We start from the raw sequence: 22,128 nt of genomic DNA, 5'->3' as shown, positions 1-22,128 counted from the left end.
TTACAACAATTTTTGGAAGTTAGCTTCTAGATTGCAGCCTCCATGCCACACAATCAGCTTCTAATGTCTACATGAGGGTTTTGAACACTAAGAGGAGAAAGAAAAGCCACTTGAGAAATGAGGAAGCAAGATTATAAAGCCAGAGTCCAGCATGAGAACAAAGAACCAGTGTAGCATGAAACTGAGTTTGAAATACTAAGCTTCAAAGAAGGGTCCTGAAATTGAACCTAAGTGGCTGTTATACTTGATTTGGATCCAGTTACATTATACATCTGCCATGCTGGTGTGGGTATAACCAAGATCTCCACACCATAACCTGATTATTTTATATAAAATAGAGGCTGAAAGCTTCCCACACACACACTTTTGCAAGATACAGCCACAGTACAATTGAACTGAACCACAGCCCTGCTTAAACCTGGCTATTTTTGCCCTGTAATGCCACCCTAGTGCAAACCCAGCCAACAGCTGAGGGAAAAAATCTCACCAGGAAAAATACTGGAGTACAGGAATACCCAGATGATTGACTGTGGTTAGGAGAAAACTGGTTATTTTCTCCCCTCTGGAAGCAAGGCAGTGATTCCTGGATCAGTGAATTCAAAGCAGAGTACAAGAGCTACCCAACTCACTGCTCCTGACAACCAGTTTCTTTACCTACTGTATTTGGGGAGCAGTAATCAATAAATTATGGACCCAAAGGAGGACAGCAGGGCCTTCCCCATCAACTGACACAGGAAATCCAACACCCCCCCCCTAAAACAAAATCCCAGTCAGCTCTGTGGATCACAATCATTTTGAGAGCAACACAAGCAGTGACAAGGAAAGCCCAGGCAGTCAGGGGCTGCAGCAGCTAGGCCAGTAGAAGAACAAGATCCATTATGGTCAGCTAAGGAGAAGGTGGCATGCTCAGGCAAAGCAGCAGTGACAGCTTCAGGGACACACTCAATCTCTTCCCACCAGTGTCCCCACCCCCATCGTGTTCCTCTTCTCTCCTCGAAACTTAATCTCCTTAGTGAATAATGAATGGAAGGGACCATCTGTAATGCAGATATTTTCATCTGATTAGACAATGCAGGAGTGCTTTATCTAAAAGGATAATTAGCTCAGTGAAATCCGCTTCAGAGAGCTGCCAGCCTGCATTGTTTCTAAGTTTAGAAGCCAAAACCAGGTTTTTATTCAGGTTTTCAACAGATAAATTCACTCTACAGAGACTGCAGATACCCTCCATGGCATCTGATTCCTGTAGCTCGAAGAAAACCAGTAGGTCAGAGCTCAGGGGGAAGCAACAAGAGGTAGACACCAGTGGGTTTGGATTCATCACGTAGCAGAGCAACAGTTTATGAAGGTCAAGCCCCTGGGCTGTGGAGGAGAGCTCCATTCTCACCCCAGCACTTGGCTGGGAGTCTCTCTGGTAACACTGTCTGACTGGCTCCACAAAGCCATAAATTCACACAGGCTGCCTTGTTCCAGCAGCCTCCATGCAAACACTTGGCTCACAAAAAAAAAAAAACCCCAGTCGTTTCTGCTTGGAAAAAGTACACATGGTTATTTTTAGGTTCCTGTTCTTTTCAAAAATAACTGGAGGCACAAATCCAAACCTCCAAAGTGTGGCATCGGTTCAAAGCCACTGGGGACGTTTGGAGGGCTTTTCAAATACCAAAACATCAAGTTTCCCGCTGAAATGGGGCATTCAAAAATATCTGGGACAAAAAGATATCTTGCCCTTCCCTCAGCTGCAGGATACTGTGAGCAATGGAAGTTTTTAAGTACAAGTGATGTCAGTTATCCCCCAGCAGCTGGTATCAGGCAACAAGAGACAATGAAACTCCTACACAAATCACTCTGTCACTCAGAACAGAGATTTCCAGGAAAACAAGATAGATACGACACCCCAAACTCCAAGATGAGCCTGCAAGCTTGGAGAAGCCAGGCTTCCACTGATTGAGGCCCAACAAACATCACCTCTAATCCGTGGGGCTGAACCACAGAGCATCTTCAGTTCCCTCTGAGCTGTTGGCACGTACGTCAGAGATGTCAACCTGGCCAAACTCCCAACCTTCAGCTACGCTGACATGTGTTTTCCTGAGGTTATTCTGAAGGCTTGTACATCGTTTCCACCTACTGCTACAATGAGCTTTTATGGAACAGGGGGAGATAATCTGTTGTAACAACCCTGGGTAAACTAAACCACAACAAATCCATGTCTTCAGAAGTCCAATGTGTGACTGCAGCCAGCTGCACTTGTAGAGACCTACTCTAAGCTCTGACTGGGAGAATACCTTCCCTTAGCAGAAGAGTACAACAGGTAGTAGGTACTGAGGACAACTTTCTTCAAGGGTATCCCAGGAAGAACACTTGAGCCCTCTGTTCTGCATGCCAGTCTCAGCACTGTGCCCTACATACCTGGAGATAGCTTCGATTTTGAGGCCACATGAGGCTATTTACAGTTAGAAACCATGAAAATCCATCTGCCTCTTAATTGCAGTACTGCTTCTTAATTTAATGACTGCACATGTGCAGAAATTCCCCAAGAAGGGCTCTCTAATTATCTAGGCCTAATGACCTTAGAAGTCTCCTGGTTTCCTTCAGGAGACTTCTGGAAAAGAATGTGGTACGGCTAAGCTTGGAGACTGAGTTCCATGGGAAGAGAAATGAGAAGATAAAAGGAGCTGAAACAAAGTGAGATGTGTTGGAAGTGGGACATTCTCATCCAAAACACTGAAGCAGCTGATGAAAGAAGCATAATGTGTTCCCTCCAAACACAACACAGAAGACTAGCAAAGGAAATGATTATCCCTAACCAACCAGGAATTAAGGCAGCAGGGGAGTTGAGGAGAAGATGAACCTAAATAACAGCAGAGGGATGTAAATATTACAAGTTGAAACATGCAAATTGAATGTAAAAACTAGGAATTATTGTTGTTGGAAAGCGTTGAGTCTCTTGGGGTTTTCTTCCCAGTTGGAACCATGAGATTGAACGGCCTGTCATTTAACATGACTCGGCTCATTTAACAGGGTTATGAGATATGATTACCCACCATAGCTGAAGATCAGGAGACTTACAAGCCAACATATCATCAGCAACCTTCCTCCCACTCCTCTCATGCCCCTCCAAAACTGCAGCGATGACCCATTAACTGGCAGCTGCAGCTCTGCAGAAGCCTCAGGCACCCAGCACGCCTCAGGACACTTTGCCACGAGCTACTGGAGAAGTTTAAGGTGCAATTACCACCTCACAGTGACTCTGCAACTGATTTCTTCACTGAAAAGATCTGCATGTATTTGACAGTTATTTAGTACAGATTCATTTCTTTAAAGATATTTTGTTCTAAGTTGTGGACCAAAGGAAAGCTACCTGGACAGTCAGGGGTTATTTTCAACACTGTCACTGGACAGTGCTCATCAGAACTCACGTGTCCCAGCTCAGAACATCCAGCAGCAGGAACAATAGTTGGGTGGGAAAGGTGAGGAAGTGAATCTGATGATTGCAGATCCGGTAAGGGCATCAATTATTGCCTCACCAAAAGAGTGCTAGCTAAAAGACAAGACTTAAAGACAAGCAAGATCCTTTTCAGTGAGGAAGCCAAACCCTGGGATTGTACTAGGGTCTTGGCTGTTCAAATAAACCCCAAACCTGCAGGCCCAACCCCCAGATTTACTGCTGCTGTTATGGACCACAGTTTGTATTTTTATAGCAAGGCAGCTGTTCAGTGCATGAAGTGAAAACCACTGTCCACATTACTCAAAGCTGCAGGTGGGCTCTGAGACTTCTTCCCACTGAAATTCTGCCAAGCTTCCCTCCCCCAACTCCTCCTTCTTAAAATATTTATTTTTCAGATGACTGCCTAAAACATTAGAGTGGAACTCTCAAGTTAAGCTCTGCTGATGACAGACCCTTTCAATTTGAGCATATTCTATTTCCAGCATTTGGAATTCTAGGACTCTATTTTCCAGTGACAAAGTTGTTTTTCAGAAAGATAATGATGCTAGGCTTTTAGTCCAGTGTTTTCTAGCTGTGTTATGAGACAAGCTTGCTCTCTGCTTACTGACAGTCACCTAGGGAAGATGCCAGCTAAAAAGTTACTAAAGTAAACATTGTACTGTGCAGCAAACCTATGCCTGGGATGTTTGACAAAGCAATAAAAATAAAATCTGCCTTGTGTGTCTGTGTGAAACACCAAATATCTGTCTTCAGGCATCACTACAACAAGGTGATAGGAAGCTTAACTCGCCTTTAGTCAAGAAGTGCTGCAAGTGCTCAGCCCTTCTCAGGAAAGCAGGCTGCCAACTCAAGAAAAAGCAATTTTGCTCTTAACACTTCAGAAAAGAGTTATAAAAGCCAAAGAACCTAGCAAAAAACCTAAGTAGCTTTGTTTCAGTATAGCCCCAGCCCCTGTCACTCGGAAGGCACAATATGGGAATGCTTGTTGCCTAGGGCAGCCAATATGCTTTCAATATTTTAGTCCAAGTTCTAGCCTATTCTTTAAATTACACAGCTCATAAGCAGAGTATCTTCAGTAACAATTCCTTTCATGTAATGCCAGCTGGGTGACACAATGGAAAAATGCCATATGGCCACTTCATGAAAAGTAAAGCATTCACAGTGCTTCCACAGCAGGAAGGAGTTAGCAGCCTGGTATCAATCCTGCTGCAAACTAGTCCCACAGCAGGCCCAGCATCCCTCTGAAGAAAATCCTGCTCTATGGGAAAGATATTCCAGGAAGAAACATGCAGAGGCATGTGGCACTATCACCTTCTCCAGCCTGCTTCCCAAAGGGAGAGCTGGAGCAGCCTTCATTACAAGATAAGGCCTCTAAAATGCACCAGGGATCCCAGCAGACCCAGAAAATGGGGAAATAAAGGCTGGCCATCTATGACCTACATTTGATCCTACGCTGCTGGGATGGTGCAAGCCACATGGTTCCAACCTTCCCAGTAACGTGGCAACAGTGACTGTACAAAAGGAAAATGAAGAAGTAATTCCCCAAGCACTTGCTCACATTGCCAGCTGCACCTTCTGCCCAACTTCTCTGAGCAATCAGGGAACAACCCTGATCCATTCTCCAGGGGTTCCTCAGGTACAATGATTACAAGTGTTTCCTCACTGAGAAGTGATGAACAAGGGAGCAGATTTTCTTAATGGCAGTTATGAAGGAGGAGAAAAGGAAAAGAGGAAGCAATGATACAAGAGAGTGTCTGACTCAGCACGTGCTTCACATGGTCATTTCAGAGTGGAAAACACATCCACAGTGATTAAATGACATTTAGAGGATGGGAAAAGCTAGTTCATCATGGTGCCTAGCCCTGTGTACAGAGGTGTCCTGTGATGACCCATTTACCCCTCCTGCTCTAGCTCTAACCTCACAGCACCTAATTCCAATCCTTTCCAAACCAGAACTAATTGCCTACAACCCACCCCTTAACCTCCAGCTACAAACCATCTACCCTGTTAACTGGTCCTGCAGGTTTATGCTCTAATCTCACAGTATCCCCATTCATCCAGAACTTCAACCCCATGCTCCCCAATGTTGAAACCCCTGCCATCCCATCCCATTCACCCCCCATCCCAGGTGACCCCACCTTCATCTGCCTGCAGAACCAAAGCCTCAGCTTATTTTCTAGCAGGAGATTTCAGAAACCCAAGTTGGAACTGCCATTTTCCAAAGTTTACTCCAAACTTTTACTTCAAAAGCTCCCCAGCACGGAGAGAAAAGGGGGAAAGGAAAAAGTTAATGGAGTTTTAATACAAAGAGAAGACACGTGGCAGCTCCAGTTAAAATGATGTTTTAAAAGAAGAGCTTCTGGAAAGACCTGAAAGTGTTCCCCATAACATCATATCAAGGGAGGCAAAGAGAGAGCCCAGGGAGGGTATCTTGGAGAGCACCATCCTCAGGATCAAGACAAAAGCCAGGAAGCAGAAGTGACTCATACTGCCACGTGGCTGGGGAAAGGCTGAAAAGGGCTTTGCAAATTCTGCACATCAGTATGGATCACAAAGTTTTTCAGTTGAATTTCACTCACTGTGTATTCTGCATGTTTTTTCCCATACCATTTCATCCACTTCCTGAACTCTCTGTCCATCGTCTAGAAGAGGGAACAAAAACAAAGCCACCAATTAGGACATCTCATGTCACCAGCTCCATTGCAGCACAAGGAGATGCAGCTCTGACAGTGTTCACTGACCATCAAGACTTTTTCTTGTTGCTTTGAGGTTTTTTGCCATTAACACACAAAGAATAGGGAGACAGACAACTACTGCAGATTGGTTTCCTTCAGAAAGCCTTTGCTTTACCCAGGCCAAGTCCAAGCTGGCATCCTTCTCCATCACAGTTATGTATTATACACAGGACAATCTGAGTTGACACTGCTCAGCTCTAAAATTGGAGCAACCTTAAGTAGCTACTACGCTGTGGTACGTAATCCCACAGGGAGGAGGCGGCTGAATCAGCCCAGTCTAAGCCCAGAGAGCAAAGGAACAAACAGGAGGAAGACAGGTCTGTGAGGGTGAGTAAGAAAGCAGAAACCACCATAGCAAACAGGAGCATTGCACTTGACAGAGCAGCCAGGAAGAATGCATTGAACTACAGACTGGGGGTGCAGAGGAGGAAAGGTTGTTGCTACACAACCAGGTAGCTGGCACCAGTTTTCCATTGACAAAGGTACTGAAAACCCCACACATCAAGTTCACTTGGTGTCTTACAGAGCTCCAGGTGTACAAGATCTTGTCCCCATCTGTATAAACTGAGAATATGCAGCACCAATCAGTACTACAGTGTGGCAGCAGGGGTCCAGCTACACCTATACAACATGAAACTCAAGTATCTTGGAAGACTGTACAGAAAACCTCCTCATCCTGAGGATTTGACTCCAAATTTGGAGGTAGCAGAGAAAGGAGATCGCAGTGAGAAGCACAGCAAGAATTCTGACTTCACTGACAGCCTGGAGGTCGTGAAGCCCTTCACCAGCAGGTCAGTGAAACAGTGTGGACAGATGTGCTTTAAAATTCTTTACAATCCAAAGGCACCCCCAAGCACAGTAGAACAAGGCACAAACATCATCAGGATTTTCATGTGCTGTAGGATTTTTTTTTTAAGACAACTTCACCAAGACAAAATTCATCACATTCTTCCTCTTCAGCTGAAGCTTTTCAGAGTCATCTGCATTAATTAGCACAGTAACCAGAGATGTGTTGCCACAGCCAATCTTAACTAGAAACTTAATCCAATCCCTTCCCCAAATGTTTGTCATAGATGAGGAGGAAAACGGGTCTGTTGCACACAGCACAAGGCAGATTAGCTGTACACAGGCAGCTTCACACGTTCTGACTCTGCAGCAGCTGTTTAGCTGTTAAATCTGACAGGACATTGCCTGTAACCAGGGAAATAATGCAGTACATTTTGTTCACCCAGTAATCTTATGAAAAACTGGCATTGCTTCTGAAACTGAAGAGTTCATACTCTTCATACTCAGTTTGTGGGGAATTTTTTGTTTGTCTTTTAACCATTTCCACTACAGCCTTGTAGATGCACAACAGTGTGAAGGGATATTAGTGAAAGAAAGAATTTAAAGATCACTGTTGAAGAGGGAAAGTTGAGTTCAGAGAATCCAGGCCTGCAAAGAGCACTCCAGTTGGAAATTTCCACTGGGTCATGGCAGGAGAAACCAAATGGATTTTTATACCCTTGTCTGATCCTTCTTCACCACTGTGTTTATACAATTTTGCCCACACCACTGAAGAGGAGGATCAAGGGTAATTTTTTTCTCCCACTCCTTTCATAAGGTATAATTTTGTAGCCTATACAGGCTGAGTCAGCTTGTTTTAACAATACAGAGAGATAAGTTTCTGTTCAGTCTACTGAAGAAAGTAAACTTCTCATGGTAAGGCATGACTAACCTTTATTGTTTGCTCATTTGCCTTCTAGGTTTGTCTTGGAACCGATTATCTTTATGTGTTCCCAGTGGCACAGGATTAGAAGTGTAAAGAAAACTGCCTGCCTAAGCACTATGGTTTCCTTATTATATGGCTTCATCCAGATGCCTACTGAGCAGTTAGTAACCAGATGCCCAACACAGGCCTTATCAGTGAGGCTACAACAGTTAAATAAGTAGGCTGAGCTTCAGCTTTAGGACACCAAAAAGAGGCATCACTACCACAAGCAGAAGCTGTTAAAACAGCTTTACATCTCCTAGTCCTGAAATCACTTCAGAAAGAATTTAGTGCACTCCACAAGCACTGCTAGGAAACACCTCAATATTCACTTCTTTCCCAAGTATGCCAGGCTCCAGGTCATGCTGCCCTGAGAATCAAAGCAGCCAGGACTGAGACACTTGGTTTTCTTCCTGCACAGCACTTAACAGCAATCCTGAACCACTGAGTTGGCCTTCACATAGGGCACACACACACACAACTCGCTCCAAAACCAACTCACCTCAGCATATTTGGCTGGAATATCAGCTTTCTCCACACCATAGTGATGTTTGCAGTTTGTGGCTGCAGCCACTTGAAGCACCACCTGACCCACACCTACAGGGAAGAGAAAACAAACCTGAGAACAAGTTTCAGTAGAAACTCAAGGGGAGATAAGGCCTTTCAGAGCAAAAGGCAACAGGAAAAACGCAGGTGATGCAGGGCCAAGGCTTCAGGGTACAATTTCACCTCCCAGTTGTGCCTGACTGTTCCTGTATGACCTCCATCCATCACTTAACTGGAAAGCAGATTCAAGGAAACATCCATTACTAAAGCCAAGTCCCATTTCCCTACAAGAACTGAAATGCTAAGAACCTGCTTTTCAGTAACAAGAGTTTACATCCCAACTAGAAATTAAGCAGTGCAATTTCCCTTTTCTTATAGGGAAGAACAATTGTAGTATCATAGATCTGAGGTTTACATTTTTCAATACATTGAGCAATTTTGATGAAAGTTGACTAAAACTACAACATTTACATATAGCATGGATAATTAAACAGCTACTTTTATTAAATATCACAGGCTCATTTTTACAAATTCAAACAGGTTTCAGGACTGCATTTTATTTTTGTCCACCAATTTTATACACATTCCACCAAATACATTACAATTCACTGCTCAATTAATTGAAAAGTTAGACAAATCCTACCACAGTCCAAAACAAATACTTGGTCACATACTTATACCATTTGTCATTGTGCTGCATTTCATGGTGAAAACCAGTATAAATATTGCTAGACTATGTCTGAGAACATTTAAAGCTTATTCATATATGAGCTTCTTTAGAATAATACTTCAGGAAGTGTTATAGGGTTCAGAACTCAACATTTCAAGAGACTTCCCACCACCCCAGGTTCTCCTCTCATCAGATGCTACCAGCTGATGAGCTGCCATTCCTGCACCTTGCCTGAACGTGGTCCTTCTCCCCCACCTTGGGTTATCTTAAAAAGACATAGTAATTCGATTTATCTCTGTGTGAGTGACCCACATTTTGCACACACCTAAGCAAACATCATCTGATGCTTGTTACAACAGCCACAGTTTTCTTAAACCATCCCATATTCATCAGCAGCACACTGATGCATGGCTTTTTGTCTATGACAAAACACATTCCTGCCTCCCCAGCACACTTAATCACTCTGCAGAGGACCACATGGTAAACACCAAGGAATCTAAGAGGATAGAGCCCATTTGCACAGAAAACATCTTGCTGTTTTCCATCCCATTGGCTGCCAGCAGGAAGCAAGGCTGGTAATTGAAGGGGTGGAACTCCTGCATTTAAACCATCACCACTATGATGTTGTCTGGCACAATGTGGTGCTGACAGGGGGGTTTGTTGGTGGGGGTTTGTTTTGGTAGGGTTGGAGGGGGTTTTGCCAATTCCCATTTTGCATACACATGCATATTTTATACATGTGCAAATATGGGTGTATGGATTTCTGCAGGGCAGAGAACATGAACAACCCATGATTTGAGGGGGAAGCATTTAGCTGTTTCTTATTTATGAAGAGCAAGAAGGATGAAGACTAAAGGGACGATGAGGAACATGCTGCAATGCAATATACCACCTGATCACACAGACTCACACAGTCACAGGGGTGGGGAGGGACCCCCAGAGCCCATGGGGTCCCACCCCCTGCCCAAGCAGGGTCCCTGGGACAGGGCACACAGGGCGGTGTCCAGACGGGGCTGGAATCTCTCCAGAGAAGGAGACTCCACACCCCCTGGGCAGCCTGTCCCAGGGCTCCCTCACCCTCACTGGGAAGAAGTTCTTCCCCAGATTGGGGGGAACTCCCTGTGCTCCAACTGGAGCCCATCGCCCCTTGTCCTGTCCCCACAGACACTGGGAAGAGCCTGGCCATGTTTTCATTGCCACTGCACTGATTACAATTTACAGAAGGTTTGCTCCTCCAGGACAAACTCAACAACTATGTTCTGGTTTTAATTGTTTCAATGCTCCACACATTAAAGGTCAAAAGCTTCTAAATTTAAACAGCAGCTCCTTCCAGACAGGCTTTATTCTAGACTGAATTTTTATCACGTTGGGCAATCTCCAAAATTAGAAGTGGGGAAGTTAACAATAAATACCTGATTTTATTTCTGATGGGAGCAGGTAAAAGTATCTGACATTTGAGCTTGTTACATAATCAGCAGCACTACAGACAGGACTTTAGATATGATCTTCTTAAACCTTCCTGAACAAACAATCACGAGCATCTATGGCATTTTTTTTTCTTCCAGATGGAAAATAGTTTGTCAGATCTGATGCCTTTCTCAATGTCTCATCTGAAAACAAGTCACTGAAACAGGACATTTCAGACATGAGCCCCACTGTGGCAGGGGCTTTTAAAAAAGGAAGGTATCACTGAAGATCCCAGACTGGAGATGTATTAAGTTTTAGGGGAGAATGGCAGTCCTGCTATATTTAAATGTAAAATATGTTCCTCAGAAGTCCTGTATCATGCCATCAACAAAACCAAAACATACTTCATTTAAAACTTCAGAATCCATCTCTGAACCAGATTTTAGCAACAAAAACCATCATCTTCTTCGTATATCTCTTCCACATGTCTGAGTCATATCTGGTTTCTTTACCAGAAACATCTATTTCCTTTTAAAACCCTAACCCATTCACAGGATGCAGCTGTAGGTTGGTGTTGTGGGGTCTCACAAGGCAGCTGTTTAAGCTGACTATAAAGTCTTTTCTGACACACTGAGAAGTCTGTCAGAGGGAAAATAAACTGCTTCACATTCAGATTCCACACAAAGTGTTTCATGTCAGCACGGGAAGGGTCAAGAAATCACATTTTCAGATATGAAGGGCATAATCTTAATCCACTGAAAACAGATGAATCCTTAGAAATGGAATTGCTATTGTTACCTTTCAAGCATCATTTTTAATGCTGTCTCTTCTCTAAAAGGATATCTGCCAATAACTCAGAAGCCAAGAGTTTTCTACAAGGTTTATAGTATTTCTAGGGCAACATTTCACTACCACCACAGGGAAGAAGGTCTGGGATGTCTGTTTGGTCTATTTAATCTTGTCATAAAAAGCAGAGGCATCATTTGGGATTATCTAGGACAGGTGCTTACCCTGTAACACAACATTTACTCTTGGTTTACTTTCCAAACATGACTTTCACTTTTTATTTTTTAAAAGAAAGGGAAAAACAGCAAGTAAAGAGATAAAAAGAAAACCAAGTTAGGGTATTAGTCACTTACCACTGCCCAAGTCCACAAACAAGTCATCCTCTGTCATTTTAATCTCATCTATCATTTGGGCCACTAAGTCAAAGGAGGTTTCTCCATAAACCTCTGGGGAGAAGGGCTCATAGTTGTTCAGTTTCTCTGGGTCAGTCACGGAGTGGTTATACACTTGCTGTAGTATGTGCCGGAGGAGCCCGTTGGAGGGACGAGTGTTGAGTTTCATCGGTTGGGTGGTTCCTTTCCACTACAGTGCAGAAGAAGATACAAACCCAGCATGAGGGCCAGCAAACGTGACCAGAAGAAGGCTGTGTAGAACCAGCAATTCCCTCCCATCCCCTCTCTCTCTCGAGCTGGTCTGAGGGTGCTCTGTAAAGATCAAATTGATGCTCAAGAAATCACGCGGCACCGGCTGCGCTCTGCTTTGTCTGAGCTCAATTAACAGGTAAGTTCAGATATGCTCAGAACAGGTGGCAAAAGGGAAATTAAAGAGCTGTGAAAATCAATAGGTAAAGCTTTATACTGAATATATACATTATGTAGTGTATATATATATATATATACACACTGAATATAGTCAGAGCAGATGTAAAAGTTCCTTTACTCAATTTTTTATTTACTCATCCCTGAGCTGCTGTTGACTGGACTGTCAACAGAACAGCAGGTTTGTTCTCTCTCAGGAACTGTAGGCTGGGAGGGATCATACATATTCCAACAGGGAGTGGCAGGAAAGAGATGGAAATGGAGCTTCCTTTATTGGTCAGGAATAAAACCCCTGTCCTAAACATAAAAGTTTAGTTTAAAATGTTTACCTCTGCCCTTGATAAGGAAAAACAAACAAAAAAATGGACAACTCCAGGATCTCTCCTGAATGTTCCTCTGTCTGAGATACAGATAGCAAGAAGATGGAACCAATCAAGTTTGCCATTTCAGACAGCAATTGCAAAAGCTTAATAGCTTCACATTTTTTACTATTAACCAATATGGGCATGAAGACACCTGAATCCAAACAAGGACAACTTGTGGACCCACAAAGAGAAGGCAAGCCTGGCAAACAAAGTCTTGGTGCCACAATACCACACAATTCAAATAATGCCCATAAGCACAGCACTTTCAAAATTGAACAGATAGTTACAATTATTCATTGTTCAGATTTTGCTTCAACCTTTTACAGGGGTAAGAAAACCAAAAGCCTTGTGAAATTGGTCTGAAGAGAGATTAAGTTCTAGTTTTGCCAGGGCAATCCCACAGAAGGGAGCAGCTGAACTGAGTGTCAAGCAAGGAAATTCCTAAGCCATGGATCACTTCCACAACACACAGGAGAGTTCATATGGATTATTTAAGTACCAATTAGCCCCAGATTTCCCCATGCAAATGTAAATCTATATGATAAATCCCTGTGAAACGTCTGCACATCAAATGCAGAGAAACCTTTTCTTTCCCCTGAAGGTAGCTCTGCTGCTTTTAAGTGCCAAAACAATGGTGCCCAAAGTGCACACTAAAGAGGAACAGCTTGCAAATCTGCAGCTGGGGGAATAAATATATATATATATCTTTATCTTTTTTTTAAAGAATGTCCCTCCAATACTAACTCCTTGACTGCCCAGGAGTTACTAAGAAAAAAAGGTTTAATATCAGGCTTATTAACTCCCCAAAGAATGGAAGCAGTGAACACTGGTGATGCAACTAAACACACATACAGTCCACAGCTGTCAAGGTTTAATTCACAACATACCAGTCCACAACAGCTCACACACAACCAAGGTAAATACATACCAACTGATGAATGCTGTCAATGGCTCGGTTGTACTTGTCACAAAGCCTCTGCATACTTTCAAAGCTATGTGGGAAGAAAGAGAGCAGGGTCAGTTACAAACAGGGCTGTTTGGAGGTTTAACCTTGTGCTTTTTGGTAATACATCCTCTGAGGAGGTGGCTGTTTAGGGTTTGTTTCTTGCAGAACATGTAGTTATGTAGACAGCTTTAGGACTTTGTACAGATACCTTTAAAAATTCCCCAGGAGACCAGGAGTACATGACAAATACTGTTAGATTATTGAACTAATGGAGAGAGGACTGAACTCAAAGTATGGCTCATTATAGTTTTCTATTCTTACAGTCCATTACTTCTTTTCCATACTGTCAGCTGCACAGAATTTTAAGACATCTGGAAATTCTTCTAGCTTGTTCCATCCTCTTTCCATGATAAGCAGCCCTGAGACAAGTTGCTAATTTTGCAAATTGTCTCTGGGGCTGAAGATGCAGACAGACCCAGGACATGATCTAAAATTCCACCCATCAGAAAAGCATACTGATTGCTTCATGGGTTGGTCAGGATTACAGTCATTTCAGGCAGATGCCCTAATGACAGAAGCAGAGAGGATTAAATAAATTCATCTCAGGTCAGGGAAGAGAAGATATTACTAGGAACATTATCTGTTATGTAATCAGACTCACAACCCAGCAGCAAAAAGAAAAAGAATCCAAGAAGTTACAGAGTAAGAGAATTAAATCGTGGCCATCTCCAAATCAGGAAGAGGACAGGGGGACCAGGGGACATCAAAAGAAGTGGCTCTTTAGTCTCTTGTGATCCTCCTTACCACTACACTGGCCAGCACACCACTCTGACAAGTGCTGCAGACTCCCACTTCAGGCTTTCAATTGCCCATGCTTAATTCTGTGTTAAAACAAAAAGGCTGAAAAGGGGTTTTCATCTGCACAGCACGTGTGGTTCTGTAACCTGCTGCTTTTCCTTCACACCCATCTGTCAGTCTGACCTGCTGCAAGTAATTCTTCTGATAAATTTTTTTCAAAGGAAGTAAAAAGACTAAAACTATTACCAAAATTACAGGTTTATAACTTCCTTGAAAAGCCAGAGACAGGTAAGTGGAGTGTGAGTTTTAGGAACAGATGGGTTTCTCTTTTATTTGGTATTGCTGGCCAGTTAAACCAGCCCAGTGAGGACACCAGAGCTACTGAAGTCCCAGCACTGCAGTTGCTGTGTTATCCACAAATCCCAGTCAATGGATTTGATGACAAGATATGCTCAACCCTGGTTTCTCCCTTTGAACTTTTCATGAGGAAGAAAGGGACTAACAAGTCTTGCAATGAAAGAATTGAAATGAACCTGAGAGGAGGAAGCAATACCTTGAGCAGATCATGATACAAGTACCTGGTGCCAGGGATTAGTGCAATGCAGTTTCATCCATAAACCTCCTTCTAAAACATTAGTCCTGCTGTGGACTTGAACTCAAGTTCAGTCTTTCCCACAAAAACAACTAAGAAGGTTTTTGTAAACTGCAGCTTGAGGGTCAACTCTTTTTCCAGTCTCAGTACAGCCAAGACAACAGACAGAACCTCAAAGGCATCCCCACAGACACACCACAGCTCAGAATCAGCCTCTCCCAGCCTCAAGGTGAAAGCCACACACTCTGTCTTCATTTTAAGCTGCTCATGGAATAGGTATTCACATGTTAACTAGATGTAATCTTAAAATTACTTCTAAACCTGCTGAGAAGAGCAATATGAATAGTTTGCCTCTTAGTTTAGCCCCCCAACCCAAAGAGCATCCCACTGGCACTGAACCCTAACCAGAGGAGGGATGGGGAGTGGTAACCTCCCACAGTCATGGCAGGCAGAGGACACAGCACTGACAGACAGCTCAGCCTTGCCACTTTCTAAACAGGAATTCTTAGTTACTACAGAAGTAGGAACCTTAGTGCCATTCAGATTCCTAAGGCTGGACCCAGTCCAAGAGCACAGATACCGATCATTGTTTGGGAGTGAGTAATTCCAACGTACACCAGAGCTCAACTCTCTGCTGTGTGGAGTTTCCAATTATGTCCTTAATCCAACAGCCTTTGCCAATATTTCTGTTACACATTTCCTACCAAAATAACTCTGCAGAGTCTGAAGCCAGTTCTAAAAGAAAACTTCAGTTCACAGTGTCTAAGAATAACCAGTTACAAACTGATTCACTAGAAACCATGCTGGCCTGTCCTCCCAGCAGGAAAGGAAAATAATCCTCTCACCTTTTTGTATCATAGTCAATTAAAACGTAATTTTCCATAGCAAGCTTGAGATCTGGGATTTCTTCACAGACCCACCTGGAACAAGAGAAGAAATAACAAATAAAACCCATCTCCAAGTAAGTACAATAGGTCAGCCTGTCTCATTTGCAGACCAGCATTGCTATACATCAAGACAGAACAGTGCAGCAGACCTGAAAGACCACAGCATTGTTAGGAGAGGGGCAGACATCACGAGATGCTAATTGGAAAGCTGCAACAGTTCCCATTTCTACTGAATAAACAGCAAGGTGCCCCTAAGACATTGGCAGTAGTATAAAGCTCTTGAAATGGCACAACTTCAAATATGAGGTGATAAATGTATTCAATGTGTCTAAAAATACCCAGAGCCATAGCTGATGCTAATCTAGCTTAAAATGTGCTGCACAAGTGCAATATTTCACAAGAATTCTGATAATGTAGCAAGCTTTGACAAAGCTGAATGTGAAGACATTTCCTACAGCCCCCCAAACACAGCACCAAACAGGAGGATAGCCTCCTCCTGAGTGGCTCCCAACTGCTCTTACACCTTTCCTGCCACAACCCAAAACTGATTTCAAAAGTTACTGTGACAAAAGTTCCCTTTTAGACACTTAGCTGACAGACAGCCCCATAAGTTGCTGCCATCAGAAATGGAAAGAGCACACAACCATGGCACCTCACAGGCCTTCACAGAATCATAGGGGGTGGAAGGGACCTCCAGAGCTCATTGAGTCCAATCCCTCTGCCAAAGCAGGGTCCCTAGGACAGGTTGCACAGGTGACCTTGGAATGCTACATTCCTCTTGGAATTTAGGAAGATTAATTTCTTTCAAAGACATCTTAAAAGCCACACACTTTCCTTCACAAGCACCAAAATGGAAAAGCACTATCATCCTCAGAAAACCTCAGAGCATGTTGTATGATGAATTCCAACAGAAGCAGCAGCTCTTTCTTCATGTACCTTGATGTATGCTTTACTTTTTTTAAAAGGTAGGGGGAAAAATTGCTGTTCTGGTTGTTTCTGGCTGACTCACCCTTATCAAACAGATATACAGACAAGTAAAAACCAGAACTTCTACATCTACAGCTGACCCTCTTCTGACTGCTATCTCCCTGAAAATGCCAGGCCTCTGATGTTTGCATTTTTTTTCTCTTAGATTAGGGAAATGGACAGTCAACAATTTTTTACTGCTGGCCTGGAGAGATAAATACTCTCTGCACCATTTTTACCCCCCCCTCCTTTCACAACCACCCTGCGGTTACTTTGCACAAGGCAGGCAGCATGAAAGCCTCCTCACTTACTGCAGTCATGCTTAGAACACAGTTGTGAAACGTTAGTTTGGCCCAACTGCTTTCTAAGACAGTTCTCCCTTTGCCTTCAGCTAGTGCAGCACAGAAAGCACTAGCACAACTCCCACAGTCCCTTTCAGCACCACGTCTGCTCAAATCCGTTCAGAAAGGGGCTTTCTCCATAATCAGACTGACAAACGGCACCACGAGTTCCCAAGGCACAGACCCTTATCAACATCCAGACGAGCGATCTGGAAGAGGCAGTGACACTGCATCTTGTGTCAAGGCTCTGTAGTTACTGAAAGAAACTTGTTTAGAGGAAAAATTCTCAGCTCTAGCCACATTACACCAGCTCTCCCACCACAGACCAGGGAGAACACCAGCTCACGACACTCACAAGCTTTCCCCAGGCCACGTGGGACTGAACGACTTCCACTGCAGGTGGCTACATGGAGAAAACATCCTTCTTTGTACCTCACCTGTAGCTGCACCATCCAACCCTTAAAACCTGCTGCAGATCCAGCCCTCAGACAAGAGGAGCATGTGCAGTTAGGATCTAGGAGAGTTCATGGGTGGAGCTTTCAAACAGTCTAATGCAGAGAACACATTAAGGTGCCTCAGCGTTTGGGGAGTTTCTGTTAGCAGTTAATAAGAGTTGTTCTTCAGCAAGTCACCCCCTAACCCTGCTGAAGTAACAGCAAGCCATGTCATAACCACTGCCTGCATTGGCAAATACTCAGACTTCCTACTCCTTCTGTGTGTCTTTCACCTTTATCCTCCTATTTTCCCCAGCTTGGTTCAAAATTAAGAGGAATGCTAACAGGGACATCATTTCCAAATAATGCAAATGTTAACAATGCTGCAACATCACAGCAACCAGGGGAAAGGGTGGAGAAGATGATATGCAAGACCAGAACTGAACACATCATCCCAATGACCTTTCCTTAACCTTGCTTCTCTAAAGGTCAAAAAAGAACAGAATATGGCAAGTTGAAATCAAGTCTGTTCTGAGAGGGAGATTTGGCTTATAACAGTATCAGCTGAGCTCAGGAAACGGTTTGGAGCTGCAACCTTATAACTAACTGCAGCCCAACCTTAGATTTTGTCTCAAGACATCCAGTCACTGAGGTGCAGGAAGACACAGGAAAGGATCTCTAGCCATGTCTGTGTTGAACACTTACCGAATTGTCTCAATAATTTCATGAGCAGCATCATGGTGTTTGTCCTGAAATGAAAAGAAAAGAAGAAATGTTGTCAAAAAGACATCAGATGTGGAAGCATACTGGGAAAGGAGTCTTTGACTGCCACCCAGGCCACTAGAGCCATCAAAACCAGCCCTCTTAAAAAAAGTAACACTTAAGATCACACATTTCTCAAGTTTTATGGACTAGCAGAAAATGTACATGAAGGAATTGTCATTCTAATTATTCCTCTGTCATCTCCTGAGATCAGGAATTGTGCAGCTGATACCCTTGAGGATTATTGGGATGCAGGAGGTACTTGAGTGCAAGTTCCACAGCGAACAGCTGATTTCATTGACCCAGCATCTGGTACACGCTCACGTCTCCATATGGGCAGTACGACTCTAGCACTGTGAATGACTTTCTAAAATAAAGCATCAACTGAACAGTAGGCATGGATACCAGTGCAGGGAAAAAACCAACCTTGGCACACACAGAAAAGGCCTGAACATGCAGACTTTTCCATGAAATGAAAACCAAAAACACCCCATGCACAACACACATTAAAACTTGTGCTAGACTCTGAGGGACAGATGGTTGTTGACTTTAATTTAGGAGTTTATTCAGGAACAGAAGCACAAGGGAGTTTAGCAAGTCATTCCAAATTTGTGGTAATAAAGCCCTGGGAGCTGTGTGTATATGCACCATGTTACCCAAAAAAAGAGAGAAATCTATTTTAGGGAAGGTACAGGAGTTCCTATATATATCATTGTACCCATCTTGTGAAGCCTTAGCTACCAGAGTCCATCTGCACTCAGATGAGATTATATTTAGACATTTGTTTCTTGAAGCAGGTTTGCCCTTTTAATTAGGAGTCTAGTATGAAAAGGACCTTCCAGAGAGAGAAGTGCAAAGGCTCACTCACTCTCAAATGATTTCCCTTGTCTTCTGCTGCAGAAATGACATTTCCATAGAGTGAGCAGGGGGGAAATCTATACAAAAGGGCAGGAACAGGCCAGAGAATGCAAAATACTGAGGGCAGGGGATGGGAATGGAAGAAGAGTGGCACTAATGAGCAGATGACAGAAAATGGACAGGATTGTTTGTACTTCAAGACATGGACAGACATGATATAAATAAAGAATAGGATCCATCAGTATTGCAGCTTTCATATTTGCATGAGGAAACAGGTTTCCCCTTGTATAACCAGGTTATATACTGAGGATCAGCCAGTCTTGGAGCTGTCCTCATTCTAAGAGCCTTTAGATAGCTGGATAAAAATCTGATGGCTGAGGGGGACAGGACAAGAGGCAAACGCTGCAGAAGCCTGTTACAGTAAAGGACTGAAGGAACATTTCCTATGGCACCAGGAAAAGCTTTTATTGTTCTGAATGCAGTGAACCCCACATCCAGGGGTCACACAAGAGACTAACCAAAGAACAGCCGAATATTCCAGTTGTGATATCAAAGAGGAGGAACAGCCAAAGTAGCTGAGACATTCAGGACTGAAAACACAGTGGCCCAGAAGCTGAGCGATACCTCGGTCATGTTTCATAACAACATGCCACTGCCAGACAAACACCCCAAACACCACGAGCCAGCAGAACAGAGCTGGGGTTGGGCTTCCTCCCATCTACAGCACGGGGACAGCCCAAATCCAAAAAAAGCCCCAACAGCACCAATAAACAGCCACCCAAGCTGAGTTCAGAGATGTCACGTAAGTGACACTGCCGATAAGTCTTGGCCTAGAAAAGAGAGAAGCAACTGAACTGAAGTCTGAACCTGCTTCTCAGCACACACAGAAAAGAAGAAAAAGCACAGAGGAGAAAAGGCCTTTTCTTTCTTTTCATTCCTTATCTGCAAAGTATAAAAATAACTCAAGACAGTCAGCTCATCCATAAACATCTCCTATCAATTTTCACCTTTCGCTACACACAGAATTATCACAGTGGAAACCCCTCTGGGCTGATGGAGCTCTCCCAGTAAACTGTGTCCCTGTACAGCAGGAATATGCTTTATCAACATAAGCACATTATACCGGAAAAGCGAATTCATGCTTATTCTGGCATAACCATTTCCTCCAGAGAACTTCTATTCCTCATTGATGGTTTTGGACAGTTTCAGAGCAGAACATACAGAGAAACCTCTTGAGCTAAGTCTTTGGTCATTTATAGGGGCTTTTTCATGAAATTTCTTAATTAACAGATTCCGTTGTTTTGGGTTAAAAGTGAAAAATTAAAAGAAATTAAAGTAACAATGCCCATCTACAACTACAGATCATCCAATTTAAACAAGTGGTTGTACTACCACAACTCCATGTGGAAACTCCAGCCCTTCTGAGTTTAGTTTGTGTCATTATCTGGGAATAATTAAGTTGAAAACAGTTCCATATTTATTGCTTCTAAGCTTCTCATGTTGAAACACTTACCAAGTTTACTATAGTGTACAACTAACATGGTCTGTCCAGCTGGACAAGCTTCCAAGATGCAAGTCTGGCAAACAAAATCAGAGATGATCTATCATTTCTTCAAAGCAGAGGTGGCCTTGGAAAATGGAGAAGGGAAGGAGAGGAACGGATCTAAAGAAAATATGGATCAACTTCCCTTTCTTTAGAGAACACTTCTAGTGCCACTTCAACATTGTAAGATTTAATAAGAAGAGACATTAAACAGCACCAGTCATCACATCTCCATTCACGCGACTGTTTATGATACTGGTAGAGAGTCCTCAGCAACTCAAAAGGCAAGTTGAATAGAAACCTCAACAAAACCACAAACTCCAACCAGCACCAGCCTCTGCACATCGCCCTCTCAAGCAGATGCACTGCTTTTGGCCAGACAATGTGACTGAGCTCAGTGCCACAGCTTTAAATCAGATCCTTTTACAGCCCCAGCGGAGAAGCACTGAAACCAGCAGGTTGGGACGGATGGGCAGCGAGTCCTGAAGGTCCTGCCACAATCACAACAGTCTGAGACCTACACCAAAGATAAGACAATCTGAAGCTTCAAAGCTTCTCAAATGCTTTTTCCTTCTATTCTTTTTAACCTTTTTGCCAGGCTGCAGTGACCATGACAACAGCCGCACGGCACCTGCACCTCCACCGCAGGGACGGTACCTGAGCACATCATGTTATACTCTGGCAAACAGTCATCTGAGAGAGCCCAGTTTTCCACAGCATCAACATCTGTACTCGCAGTAAAACATCCTGGTAAGGAGCCTCCCACAGGCAGACTGGCCATCAATCATGAAATACACTGTGCAGAAGCCTCCTGGATAAACCTCAAGTAGCCCGTTCTGTTTGCAGTCACGAGATAATGCCCCGGTACTCTCTGTCATGAAGGGGAGTCCCATTCATCCTCCTGACTCTGCTCCAAGCCATTTGTCCTCCCTCCTCCCCTGCACACTGGTGTGAAGCATACTACGTGCTGTTCATTGGCCTGGCTGTACTCCTGCAGTGATCTTGTATTTATGTAGCTTGAGAGGCCCTCAGAATCTTCTGAGCAACATAAATGGAAGCCACTTCACAACACAAGACCTTATCACTTTAATGTGGTCGATGCACTAAGTATTGAAAGTTGCAGTCTGTAGTAATTACTTAGAACGCCCAGAGCTGTTCAGAACAAGTTTACTGGGGAAAAAAAAACCCATAAACACACACTGAAAGTTAGTTATTGCAGTCAGCTCTCTCCAGCAGAACTTACACAGAGTTCTTATTTTCCACCTAAATGTACGATTTCCAATTGAAACGTGAGCTCCCAGAGAGAATTCAACAGCTTCTGCCAAGGCATTTGGAAAAAGGTTGGAAAGCAAGCAAGACACTTTTTCAAATCACTTATAGGAGAATCCAATTTTCTATTGAAAACAGCGGAGTGCAGTTTCAACCAGGACAACTGAGCAGCTTCACGGTTTTGATTCCTAAAACAGCTTTCTCCATCCACAT

At 43.4% G+C, this 22,128-nt stretch overlaps 1 protein-coding gene across 1 annotated transcript in view; it reads right to left on the bottom strand.

The window, feature by feature from the left end:
- Positions 1–22,128, bottom strand: part of DOT1L (DOT1 like histone lysine methyltransferase) — a gene marked incomplete at its 5' end in the record, with an annotated part of 61,718 nt that overhangs the window by 27,694 nt on the left and 11,896 nt on the right. The window contains 6 exons of the mRNA XM_084276505.1: positions 6,022–6,084; positions 8,430–8,524; positions 11,690–11,918; positions 13,448–13,511; positions 15,701–15,775; positions 18,189–18,232. Coding sequence (XP_084132631.1) covers positions 6,022–6,084; positions 8,430–8,524; positions 11,690–11,918; positions 13,448–13,511; positions 15,701–15,775; positions 18,189–18,232 — 570 coding nt within the window. The remainder of the gene's footprint in view (positions 1–6,021; positions 6,085–8,429; positions 8,525–11,689; positions 11,919–13,447; positions 13,512–15,700; positions 15,776–18,188; positions 18,233–22,128) is intronic.

The sequence above is a fragment of the Gallinula chloropus genome (genome assembly GCF_964237585.1).
Source record: "Gallinula chloropus genome assembly, chromosome: 28".
Lineage (NCBI taxonomy): Eukaryota > Metazoa > Chordata > Aves > Gruiformes > Rallidae > Gallinula > Gallinula chloropus.
The sequence above is the reverse complement of the archived record's forward strand: the minus strand, read 5'-3'. Positions and strand labels throughout refer to the sequence as shown.